This window comes from Apteryx mantelli, chromosome 4, assembly GCF_036417845.1.
Source record: "Apteryx mantelli isolate bAptMan1 chromosome 4, bAptMan1.hap1, whole genome shotgun sequence".
NCBI lineage: Eukaryota > Metazoa > Chordata > Aves > Apterygiformes > Apterygidae > Apteryx > Apteryx mantelli.
In genome coordinates this window covers 10,050,890-10,064,128 of record NC_089981.1, presented here as the reverse complement: position 1 = coordinate 10,064,128, position 13,239 = coordinate 10,050,890, and the positions used below count along the sequence as shown (strand labels likewise).

Here is a 13,239-nt window from a genome sequence, read left to right as displayed (position 1 = left end):
GTTCTGGAAAGGTTATCTATCATGGAGGGGGAAAAAAGACACATATGACTTAATGGAGTATTTGACATTGTTCTAAATCTCAGCATTGTTTCTATCAGAGGAAGGAAGAATGAAAGACTCTTGTGAGATCTTCTGTCCCAGCACTGTACTGATTTTACCTAGTGTGATTTTTGATACACTCTGCGTGATCCTTTCAAGGGTTAACTTAGCTTAATGAAGCTAATCTAACTAAACTCCTTCAACAGCCAGTATAAGTCTGATTCATAGGCTGATTCAGAATGACTAAATTAGGGTCCTTTGCAGAACCCTTTTTACCTCCACTCACTATGAGGAGCTTAAGCAAATTAGCACCACCAGGTTAGAATGACCTTTAGAGAATAATCCCTTTTGGTCCCTGAAAGTAGCTCAGAGCTTTTTGTAATGCCATCCACCTGTTTTAGGTTATGGCTGAGCTCCTTGTCCCTAGGCATTTCTACATCCATACAGTTTCTCATTCGAGACAAGGTCACATTCCAGCATAAACATGGGACTTCTTTGGTTCACCCTGTATTCCAGCTACAACCCATTGAGCATTACGTGTCACTAATAAATGAGTAGCCCACATCTTTAGAAAGAGTGTAATGTCTCTAGCTTGCCTTTATGCACCCAGACCACCAGAATTCCCTTGGTCAAAGAAGTCTGGGAACCACCAGATTAAACTCTTCACAGAGAGTCCTGCAGAATTACATCACAACCAGGTCTTCTCATTTGTCTTGGTGATCTGTGAGCAAATCTGTGGAATGATTCAGTTAAGCCAAGTTATCTACCAACTACTTCAATCTGCAGCATAATCAGAAATTCTCGTGCAGGCACAAAGGGATCAAGCATCCACAGGAAACACTGAAACTGAGAAAAGCCAAGAATACTTTCAAACCCACAAAGTGAAGCCGAGAGAGGAAGTGGGCAAAGGAGGGACTTTTCCTATGCTTACCGTTGTATTTACACTAGATGAAAGTTTTTCAAGCAGAAGGGTAAACTTTACATGGATGGTTCCTTTTCAGATATTTCTACAAGGAAAAGGATCAGTAAGAACAACGGGAGGTCACTTTCTCCCTCAGCTTACCAGGTCGTGATCCTTTCTACCCCTCTTCCTTCTACTGAGCAACGACGTAGACTTCTCAACAAAATAAATGACAGGGATGAAATGAGCACACCTTTATGGCTGTGCAGTACCCAGTCGAAAAGAAATAGCTGGGCTCCATCCAAGCCAGAGCATGACTGGAAGCATACCACAGCAATCGCAGGGCCACATTTAGGCAGTCCGAAAGGAGTGACCAAGAGAGAAATGGTCAGGGGAAACTATATGCCTGAATGCCAGCAGATGGCAAATTCCTGAGCTAGAAACACGGTGTGCATCTACAAAAGGACCGATTCACAATTCAGACAGCTCGACCATGTATCTTGCTTTCCATCACCACCAAACTGCATTTAACAAACTACCCATCTGTCTGATCTCATCTCATCGCCTTAAGTCATGTAGGCACCTGTACCTAAGCTAGGCATATTACACCTGATCAGTCTACTTGTAGATGTGATGAATCATGTGCTGCAGGTACCCGTTTCTTACTGTTGACTCCAAGAGGATTACTAGAATGACTAATTCAGTAGAGGATTGCCACCAGTTATGGCTTATCTCTTCAAGTGCCTTTGCAGGGGTAGACCTGAGCTATATGACATAATGCAATCAGCTGCAAAATAAAATGAATCTCATGTGTACTCTTAACATCTCAGAAAGGGTGAGAAATTGCACCATCTCCTTACTGCATGCATTCTTCCCTGAAATCTCAGGTGGTTATGGGAAACAAAAGAATAATATCGAAGCAATCTAATCTGCGGCTGTAGAACTAGTTCTGTATATGATTCTAGCCAAAGATAACTAGAGACAGTCAGTAACTTCAGTGGAAGTTCCTTTCCATATTTTCACATTTGTTCAAGATGAAATGAAAAGGAAAAGGAAGAGGAAAGAAAAGCGAGCAAAGCAAAGCAAAGCAAAGCGAGAAGGCAGAGAAGCTGCAAAACTTACCTCGCCTGTGTTTAGAGATCTAATATTTTGTGTAAGGGCTGTACAACTTTATCTCCTCAACTTCTGTCTCCCCTGGTATGAATGTGTTAGAGCACAGCACCTTTAAAGAACATAGAATGGCTTCTGGAAAGCTTCCAAAACTTGCTTAGGAGGTGGCTGTTAGTGTATAATCCAATCCCACCTAATGTATTACTTGCTTTCGTGTGTCACAAGTGTATCTTGATGTTTCCTGCCTATGTGAGAAGTGGTTTAATAGGCTGTGTGGATGATGTGACCTGGGTGTGTTGAATGATGCTTTCATACCCCAGCAGCTGCAAAAAGGGCTGAGAAGAAAACTGTTTAAGTACCAATCTTTAACCCTCTCCCAGGAAATCTTCCACCTGCAGGGCTCTTGGGGCTGGAGGAGGGAGCGGTGGAGGCTTGGTGAAGGGAAGGCGTGAAAGAAAGGGGCAAGTGAGGAGAATGAGTTCTGTCTTGACTGAAAAGTTTAAGTAAATATATTTTAAAGAAACAGTTGTCAGTCAATGCTTTTATAATGATATCACAAAGGCATTTCAGGGTTTCTCCATAAGAAATAACAGTCAAAGGAGCAGCTGAGTATTCAGCTGGACAAGCATATGCATGGACCTATCCAGTTAACGCTTCTCGGAGTTCTTCCTTACTCCAAGCTGACAGTTGTATAGATTTCCCATGTGTAAAGGGCCATTAGGTCCACTGCTCTGGCTTCCTAGCATTGTGAATGCTAAAACAGTCCATTTGTAATCTAGATATTTTCTCTCCTTTTTTAACTTCTGTGTATTCCAAAAAACATGTAAAAGAGAAATCTTCATTAAAGGAAAAACAGAAAGAAACCTCAAGCTGTAGGAAGAGTCACCATCCTCCAGGGATGGTCAAGAATTCCTATCGCAGGAGTCTTCTAAGGACAGGTTGGGCTCATTTCTCTCAGGAGTGGTTACGATTAAGTTTTGATAGGGACAGAAGATGTCCTGGGTGACCTCTTGATGACCCTCCAAGTCCTATCTCACCAGAAATTTCATCACTGGAAATCCAGTGAATAAAGCCTCCTTGCAAGAATTTGCATGTTCTAACAGAGGTCAATGAATTACCAAGTCAGTCAAAAAAGTCCTTCATTTACGAATTGGGAAACTGAGGGAGGAAGTCACCTATTTAATGCCGATGGAAGTCAGCGAGTTTAACCCTGACTTAGTCACTCTAGGCTCTTCTGCAGAAAAAAATGAATGTCTCTGGAGGCAGATGCATCTGATCTACCTCAGAACTGATTTTAGGATGCGATTAGGTGTGAAATAGACATCTAGCTTTTAAACAAAATAACTGAGGGCGGACAAATCTCACTGTCATGATGGGCCCCATCTTTCTTAACCTGAGCAGCTGCAGTCAAAGGTGAACCTATGAAATGAAACCAACGAAGGAGGACAGCAGAGAGGTCTCATGGTTTCTAGTGAAATCTCTGCTAAAGCAATATTGTAATCAACCATTAAAGGGCTTCTCCAAACCTTGTTAACTGACATGAAATGGCTTCAGGAATACTGCTACTCCGTAGAATTAAAACAAAAAAAAAAGAAAAGTTTTGACCCCTGTTAGTTCTTTGAATGTTCTGGTGCAGACATTTTCCCTTCTTTCTCTGCCCTCAACTTAATTTCAAAAAATCAGATTTAGACCCATTCCTTTTAAATCCAGCCCTTCACTTGCTCACAAACTGTTTTAGTGTTAATTAGCTCCACGCACCAGCCAACCCAGAAAGAGAGTAATGGAGAAACAAAGGAGGGAAGGATTGAGGGCAGGAGCCAAAAAATAAAAAAAAAGTAGAAAGTCAGGAGAGCTGGATGGAGAGGCAGAGAAAGCCCTTTCAGCCCTGCAGCAACAGGCAAGTGCCAGTGCCAGGAAGAGAGGTGACCCTCACAGCAGCTACTGGGAAGACAGTGAGATAAGGTGCTGTGGCTGGGAGCTGAAAGCTTTCTCAGAAGCACTAGGGTGAGAGGCCTTGCATGGCACTGCGTAAGGGGAGCGAGGCATCCGCAGTGTGGGGCAAGATGGTGGTGGGGAAGAGATTTGGCACAGGGACAGGAGGGTGGCTGATGGCTCAGCAGGAGCAGTGTGCTGCAGCCACATAGGGAAGGGAAAAGCTCCTTACAAGCACCTTTCTCTCCACTGCCTGTACAGGCAGCCTAGGGCAACTAACTCATCTGGAGATGGCCATCTTGGGCGAAAGCTGGGAGAGATGAGTTGAGATGTCCTCTGGGGACAGCGATGGAGAGGCTCAGGGTGTAGGTGAGGAATTGGTGCTCTTCTCTACACACACAGAAGCACCACGCATCACTCCTGGACCCCTGTGTGTTGACCAGAGCAGCCATGGCACCAGCTGAACGGTCCCCTAGGTGTTCAGACCTGAAGGATGTTTCTATACAAGCCCAAAATAGCCAGGATGAAACTCATCCCTGCTGAGAATGGCCTCCCAGGAGCTGCCAGAATGCACTGGAGTCCTGCAGGCTTGGCCTCAAGTCAAAGTGAGGGAAAAGACTCCCTGTAAGGTTCAGGGTCCCAAAGACATGCCCAACATCCTGGGTCACTCTTCCTCCCCGCACTCTGCATGCTCTGCTTAGCCATGCTCTGTGCACCATGTCCCCTTCCACAAGGGGGACCACGTAATGAGAAGAGGCCCTGGCATGGTGTGCAGACAAGGATCGCTCTCACCCAGCTCCCTGGTCCCCAGCACAGCCCTGCTCGCAAGGGGCACATCACCAGCTGAGCTGCTCCCACCGCAGTGGAGATGCCCTGGCTCTGCTGGGGGCTGAGCACTGCTGCCCACCTCCCGTCAGTCCCCTCTGCAGGCTGCCCCACCCTCCCACACCTCCTCGCCAGCAGGGATTTATACAGCAGTCTCTGCAGCAGTGTCTCTGGGCGCTTGGCTTCCTTCTCCGCACGTTGCTTTCTCTGCAAACGCTTGTTGGAAGGTGACTTTCCCAGAGCCATGGAGCTGGTGGTGATGGTTGCTCCTGAAGAGGAAGTAAATGACCGGGTTGGTGCTGCTGTCCCAGAGAGATGAGCCAGGGACCATCAAAAAATGGGAATTTACCAATGTTTGGCATGCAACAGCACAAGGGCTTCATCCATTGATTCTAATCCCATTGCCAGCATGAACATGTTGCCTCAGAGATTGCATGTCGTGGAGTACAGAGGGCTGCAAATGAGCTTTTCTCTGCAAGAGATTCTTGTCTCACAGAATCTCATCCATCAGCCTTATGGAGACTGCATCTTTACTGCTCACTTGTCTTTCCTTCCTTCCCTTCCTTCCTTTCCTTTACTCCTTCTTTCTGAGGTGTTTCCTGGGGAAAGATGGAGATCTCAAGAGGCTGCACACACACTACACGTGCCGCAGGCCCTGCTCACCCCCCAGCACAGCAACGCCATGGGAGAAGTGGGAAAGGCACCAAGACAGGAAACAAGGGCAGGCAAAGGAGAGCACCACCTTCCCTGGCAGGGGCTGCTCTGCAGAGCAAGGGGGACATGCCCAGGCTGGGGGAGAGAAGACAAAGACCTCTGAGTGAGGGCTGCACACTTCTGTGGGAGGGGAAGAGGGAACACTTCTTCACTGCTTCAAATTTGACAAGGACATGCCATCAGAAAAAGACGTGATCTGGGAGCAGGTTCAAAACAGCTCTGGGGACTTTCTCATACAGCCGGTCACTGCCCATGGAAATCACAGCCGTGGGGTGCTGAGGGTGCAAGATGTGTGCGAGAGGCCCAGACCCTGCCTGCCGAGCTCAAGGGAGAAAGACCTCGGGACATCTTCTTCACAGGGGTGTGTGCGCAGCCAAGGAGGTGCCGGGGGTGCAGAGCCTGGCAGACCACAAGAGATGGCCTGCAAACTGACCCCCAGCCGTGCTGCTGGGGCCGGGGCCTGCCTGCAGTGAGCCAGCCCAGCCGCTCACCTGCTCTTTACACCAGCAAAGGGGGGCTGCAGTGGAGAACCCCGTGCCGGGGCAGCAGGGTGGGCACAGAGAGCAGCTCTCACAGCAGACGCTGCTGCCTGGGCCCGAGGGAGGTGACCGCTGACCAAATGCTGACCCAGCTGCATTTCTGCTTCCTGCTGGCAGGGTTCCCCTCCAGTTCTTGCTCAGCCTTTCACTTCAGCACAGGGACAGCAGGAAGAGGCAATCCCCCTCTGGTGGTCCACCACCACCACCACCACGTGTTGGCATTGCCGCTTTCACCCTGCCTGAAAACTTGCTTCCCCGAGTTGGCCAAAGCTCCACCAGAGCCTTCCTGTGAATGTGGCTCACTTCTCCTGAGCGAGAGAGCCCCAAGAAGACCACAAGGGCTTGTTTGCTGGCAGAAGAAAGCCAAAGTTTATTGGGCGAGGACCAGGACCGTGGTGGAGGTTGCAAAGGGGAATACAGGCAGTGCTTGGGGACCAAGTCCAGCAGAGCAGCACTATGCCAGGCTTGTGGCCCTGTCCCCACACCCAGCTTTGGTCACCTCCCTGGTGGCAAGAGGGCCACAGCCATGGCGTGGGGCTCTCCGTCTCCTCCCAGGCTGCCTGTGGAGATCAGCATCTCCACTCCTGCCTTGCCAGCAGGGATCTACACAGTGGTCTCCACAGCAGTGTCGCCGGGGCCTTGGCTGCCCTCCTCACATGTTGCTTTCTCTGCAAACACTCGCCAGAAGGCCACTTTCACAGAGCCCTGCAACCAGCGCTGACGGCAGCTCCCGACAAGGAAGTAAATGACAGGATTGATGCTACTGTTCAGAGACGCCAGCAAGAAAGACAGATTTTCAGGAAATAATTCTTTTGAATAAGCAACACTGAGTATTATTTCTACACTGTAAGGAAACCCAAAGGCAAAGAAGAAGAGGATGTTGAGCAAGATCGCAACAAACAGTCTCCCAGGGTGACGCCTCTGTGAGCCATATCGAAGTTTGATGAGCAGGATCAGGTTGGAAAGGAATGGGAAGAAAGAGAAAATGAAGGAATTCACAATGCCTAGTTGTAGAAATATATGTCAACAGTTCATATTAAAGGGGCAATAACAACCCAGAAAAAACAAGCAAACAAAAAGTCAAGAAAGAAACCAGATTACCCCACACACAATTCCAGACAAGCACTTTGGGCGACGGCATCGGTGCAAGACTGGGAATAAAACAGACAGACACCTCTCCATGCTCATTGCTGTCAGGAGATACATGCTGGTAAAGTACCACAAGAGAAACAGATCCATCAGGAGATATTTGGAAAAGATATAGTACTATAACCATGTCTAGTGGTAATATAACAAGAAGAAAGAGGGGCAAAGAGAAGTCGGTGATGGCCAGGCTCAGAATGTAGATGGTGAAGGGGCTCTTCTTCATGTGAAAGCCCAGGAACCACACAACCATCCCGTTCCCCACTAGCCCACACAGAGACACTCAAAATTATCACCGCTCTGTAATCTCTTATGCACTGAGATTCTGCAGTCCTCTGAGAGTTTGTGTATCCTGTGGCCGTGTAGCTCAGAGAAAGGGCTGTTGTGTTGGTGTCCACCATGGTGAAGCCCCTCCTGTCGGTGTCATCTTGTCCCTCTCCCCTCTCCCGCCACCTCCTAGGAGAGACAAGGAAGGAGAGAGGAGATCAGGGGCATCAGCACTCCCAGCACTCGCCTTCCCTCCCCACTGCCCCACGCCAAGCCCTGGGCTGGGGCGGGAAGGACCACCTCCCCCTGTGAGTGACCGGGAAAGGCCTGGAGAGAGCCTGTCTTGGGGCAGCAGGGAGAGGTGGAGACAGGCTGCAGGTCCGGGGCAAGGGGCATCTGGGAGAAAAAGAGAGACAGAGAGCTGTGGGGACGGGGTGGAATTGCTGCAAATAGGGGATGTCAAAAGGGAGGGGTCCTGGAGAAAGGGAGAGCGTGGGAGAGACCGACTTGCCCCAGAGCAGGAGTGGGCACTGAGGACAAAACCCCACTGAGCAAAGCTTCCCTTCCTCCCACCCATGCCTCACACCCCAGCAGAGAGCCTGGGGACGACCTCGCTACTGCCTCCCCAGCACCCCCCACCACTCCAGTCCCCTCCCTGGCCAGCAGGCATTGCTCACATGCCCGTCCCCGGCCTCCTACCTCCTGGCACTCCTCAGAAATGCCCGCTCCCCCCGGGAGCACCAGCACATGGGGTGGGGGGGCCTCTGCCATGCCAGCACTCCCCAGGAGAAATGGGCAGGTCGCGGCAGCCAAGACCACCCAACTCTGCTTCTGCCTCCTCCCTGGCACACGAGATGAAAACCGTTGGCCACAGATCACTTTGCGTGAGCAGCAGACTCTCCTCACAGTCTCATCACACCACTGACAACTTCCCCTCACATGTCCTATGTCCAGTGATCTTGTCAGTAAAAGTTGGCCACATCACCCCCTTCCTCTTCTCTATCCTTCTTCCAGCTTCATCTCTCCATGTTGGGGACTTCTGGGTTTAGCTGTGCCCTAATTGGTGCTGGAAACCTTTCACATTTCATGGCCATCCTCACAGCTTGCATTGCTTTTGGGAATTGCAGCACAAGAGCTCCAGAGAAAGCCTGATCCTGGAGAATGGTCAGGACAAGAAGGAGACATGATGAAAGAGGAGGACTGGGCACCACCTGATTCAGTGAAAGAGGGATGGGAAGTAAAGGAAAAGAGGGAAGCATGGAAAGTTGTATTAGGGTGGACTTTTAACTGGTTGTATCTGCAACTTCTATCTTGAAAGACTGTGTTCCTCTGCTGCTGAAAGCTGGAGGAATCCTGACTCTTAACTTGCAAGTTCCAAGCACAAACAGGACTCCTGCCTGAGGAGTGCGTGGCACAGAATTGCAGTTCTCTGTTCTACTAGGAACGTTTGCTCATGTAGGAAAACCACCAGTCCGTCAAGATGAGAAAAAGCTTTCAGAGATATTCAAGAGGGGAAAAGCAATGTGATTTGAATTTATGGCCATTTCTGCTACGTCTTCAGTATTTGAAAGGAGTAGCCTCTTCCAGTGCAACACACAGAACCTGAAGTTCTGGAAAGGAAATCTTGGAGAAGAGACACCCGTGTTTTCGCCCCCCAAACACTAGGGAAAGTAACTGTCCCTCTTCTGTTAAATTTCCCTCTTCTGTCACTCATTACTACCTCCTTTTTCCCCTTCTGCCTGGAAACATGAAAAAACTACAGAAATGCAGAAAAGATTGACTTCTAATTTTGCTACCATTGTGAAGTAACAAGAACTTATTCCTGCTTTTCATCTCCACATATCAGCAATCCACTTGAGGCAACTGAGTGAACCGGTAGTTATTTTAAGGACATTGGACATAATCTGAAAGTTAATCAAGCTGCAGTGTTGTTTCACTTAAAAAAATGACGGAATAAGATGGTGACTTACCAACTACATGTCTGCCATCAATGTGATTTTGAGAATAAACGACCAATCATTTCTGGGAGATGAGAAAGTTGGGAAAGGCTTTGGAATCCTTTTATCAATTCAACTAAGCTAGCTCTAAGGATAGGTGTTCTGTCGCTAATAGATGCTTCATCCCTTCTGGCTGAGTTTACAAATGCTGTCCCTCAGTTGGCAGAAGGAGTTGAAATCTTTATTGAGCTGAAAGTGACAGAATTAATCTCAGACAGGTGAGAGGTTCCTGCCTCTGCATAAGGCTTACAGTCAAAGGGGGATGGAAAGAGGTCTCGCGGATTCCCTTTGCATTTCACTGCAAGCCTGTTAGGGCTGTTATTTCCCCTGACTTCCTCTCCTTAAAGCTGTGCATAACTATAGCAAAGATTGTGTCCCTGTGATCATCTATGGCACCCTAAAGAAGGATTTTACAAGTCTCAGGAAAATGTAGCCTTTTGGTGCTGCTAGTTGTCATCTTTCTGTTGCTGCAGAGGCTGAAGCTCATAGGCCAATGTGTAGAGGAATATAATGTTTTTGTTGTTGATGCCTTCCATAAGCTATGGTCCCGCTGTTGCCTGCTAGCATCCAGCAGCCAGAAGAGAAATCAGAAAAATCATGGCGTTCTTCCCCAAAACATTAAAAAAAAAAACAAACAGTTTTAAAATTATAAGCCTTAGCTTGAACTGGCCGAGTGCCCTAACCCCTCAGCAGTTTCAGTATGAAGGGGGTCAGTGGGCCCCATCTGTCTTTCTACCTGCCCTACACAGGGTGAGACAGACCAGCCTCTGAAGGCGCCTGTCCCTCTCTGTTGACAATGGTGCTGAGCTAGACAACTGTCCTTCATTGCATGAAGAATTTAGACTGCTACAAATAGGTGGGGATGATCCCACCTTTAGCTGTGTCCACAGAGTGTGAATGCTGGGTGAGGGACATGCTGGCCCAGGCCTGAGGGACACTATCCCTCTAAGCCTTGAGAATCAGGATTTACCCCAGTTCCGTCCTGCTGGCTGCCATCCACATAACCCACCACGGTGAGCAGAAGACACTGAGACGTCTGCAATGTACTGGTGCATGCCTGTGAAACGGGAACCCACTCTGCCACCCCCTGCATAGAGCAGAGGACATTCGGGGAACCAGAGCATTTGCGACATTGTCCCAGGGTTTGGTCTGTAGATGTGCCGCTCTCCTGTGCAGGGAACACCTTCTTATCTTGAATCACACTTAAGCCATGTTAAGGTGCAACACAAGTGCAAGCCAGTGTTTATAGGGAACGTGAAGTGAAGGAAGAAAAAAGAAAGTGCTTTAGTTACTTTCAGAGTGCATTACACAGATGTCTTTCTCCCTCACGCAGCTCATTTGCTCTTTTCCTCCTGGCAAGGTAGGAGTCAGTGTCCCGTGGCTCCTTGTGGCTCCTTTGGCCTTGTGGAGAAGCTTAGCCGCTACAACTAACCTCCCTGTGGCAGCTGTGACTGGCTCTGAGATGATTTAATCTTCCATCTTCACATTTCTTCTCTTCCCTCCTGCAGCAGTAGCTGCTCCAGCTATTCCCTTGGAATACATGTTTCTTCCCTTGCCTGGGCCTGTAGATGTGCCCTGTTGGGCTAGGAGTTATCCTGCGTACAGGAATTATTCCCAAACAACTCTTTTTTTTCATTGACACATAAAATTGTGCCCCCCAATGCTTTCTTGGGTGGCGACAATTTCCTACAGTGAGTAATTTATCTTTCACTTGGATCTCTGATTCTCTATTAGTCTAAACAGTAAAATGCAAAATCTGAGGCAGAGATGAAGGGCAGAGGGGATGGTTAGGAAGGAGGGCATTAGTGAAAGGTGAACTACTGCAGAAAGGCAGAGAGTTGCTGCACTGGAATGGGAAGGGGAGTAGCTTCTCCTCATACCATCTGCATCAGCAAATGACCCAGCCAGCATCTAATATCAGCAGTTTAATTGCTAACCCATGGATTCAGCATATGACAATGCAGTACTCCTAAGAAGGCATTTACTCCAAAGTAAAGGGGAAGGAAGCCTTTGGTACAATTGCTTCCAGCAGCAGGGGACCAACAGCCTTGCAGACACCTTGGGCGATTGTTTCCTAGCTGAGTAGATTACAGAGTAGATGGAGTTTGTCTGACGGAAAGTTTACACCTGGGAGAGCTCGGACTAATGGGATGCTCTGCCTGGAACACATTTTAATATTTTTGATAGCATTCATTTATTTATTTGCTGGTGTCTCGACAGTGCTTGGAAGCCCCAGTCCTGGGCCTGTGCTATTCAAGAAGAGAACATAAAGGGAATCCCTGCTAGTCACAGAGTTTACAATGCCATTCCAATCAAAACATGAACTTTCAGCTTCTTCCTAATTACTGCAACAGCTAAAACCAAGCTTTTCTTCAAAAGGGAGCTTTCAGTAAATTTTCCAAAATGGAATTATAGTGAGAGAGACTTGATTTTCTCAGCTCCTGAGAAAATGTTACCACAGTTCTACACCTCACCCTTTTCACTCCAGACTTTTCTATTCCACAGTTTTCTCATGGCACTTTTCATCTCCTCATTTCTCAGTGTGTAGATGAGTGGGTTCAGCATGGGCGTGATGACGGTGTAAAAGACAGCTACCCTCTTGTCCTCCGAGAGATTGCTGGATGGGCGTATGTAGATGAATATGCATGGCCCAAGGAAGAGAATCACCACAGTAATGTGGGACCCACAGGTGGAGAGGGCTTTGTACCGCCCTTCGGATGTTCGCCTTTTCAAGGATAACAAAATCATAATGTAGGACGTGACCAGGATGATGAAAGAGACCAAAGAAATCATTCCGCTATTGGCAACAACAATGATGCCTGCAACATAGGTGTCGGTACAGGCCAGTTGTAGCAGGGGATGGACATCACAGAGGTAGTGGTCAATTTCGTTGGGGCCGCAAAAAGGGAGCCTAACGGTTATGAAGGTCTGCACCAGGGAGTGCACAAAGCCCCCCACCCATGAACCCATCACCATCCAGCCACACACACGCCTGGTCATGAGGGTGGTGTAGTGCAGGGGTCTGCACATGGCAAAGTAGCGATCATAGGCCATCATTGTGAGGATGAAGACCTCAGCGCCACCGAAGAAATGTAGCCCGAATAGCTGCACCATGCAACCCCCAAAGGAAATGGTTTTCTTTTCAACAAGGAAGTCAGCAATCATTTTGGGAGCTGAGACAGAAGAGAGGCAAAGATCTGCAATGGACAGGTGGCAGAGAAAGAAATACATGGGGGAGTTCAGACGTTGACTGCTAATTACAGTGACAATGATGAGCAGATTTCCTGCCACAACAACAGTATAGAAGAACAAAAACACCACAAAACATATTTTCTGCACCCCTTGGTTCTTTGAAAGGCCCAGAAGAATGAATTCCTTCACACTGCTTACATTCTCCATGTTGATCAGTCGGGTGGCAATATGCAATATACAGCTTATACACCTGGGAAAACAAAGACAGACACATGATTCATCAGCATTTTTTCATTATTAATGATGAGTTCTATATCAGAAGTGGATACAAACCAAGAAAGATATAGCATTAGTATTAAGCTTATGAAGCGTTTAGTTTCTGTCATGTTTTTTTTTTTTAACGGCTATTTAATTCTCCACAGTACAAAGCTTCTGCCATGGTTTTGGTGGCACAGAGATAGGTGCACTCTGTGATATATGTTCCTTAATCCTGGTGCTCCAGGATTTTGAAGGACTGGCTCCATGGCTGGTAGCCTTCCATGCACTAAGGACAAGGCCAGTGTGTTCATCTTGGGCACTA

At 48.0% G+C, this 13,239-nt stretch overlaps 1 protein-coding gene across 1 annotated transcript; it reads right to left on the bottom strand.

The window, feature by feature from the left end:
• Positions 1-11,960: 11,960 nt before the first annotated feature.
• On the bottom strand, positions 11,961-12,866 carry LOC136992042 (olfactory receptor 4S2-like; the record flags this gene model as incomplete). Its single annotated transcript, XM_067295724.1, has 1 exon — positions 11,961-12,866. A coding segment is annotated over exon 1 (906 nt), but the record flags the coding sequence as incomplete, so codon positions are not given.
• Positions 12,867-13,239: the final 373 nt, after the last annotated feature.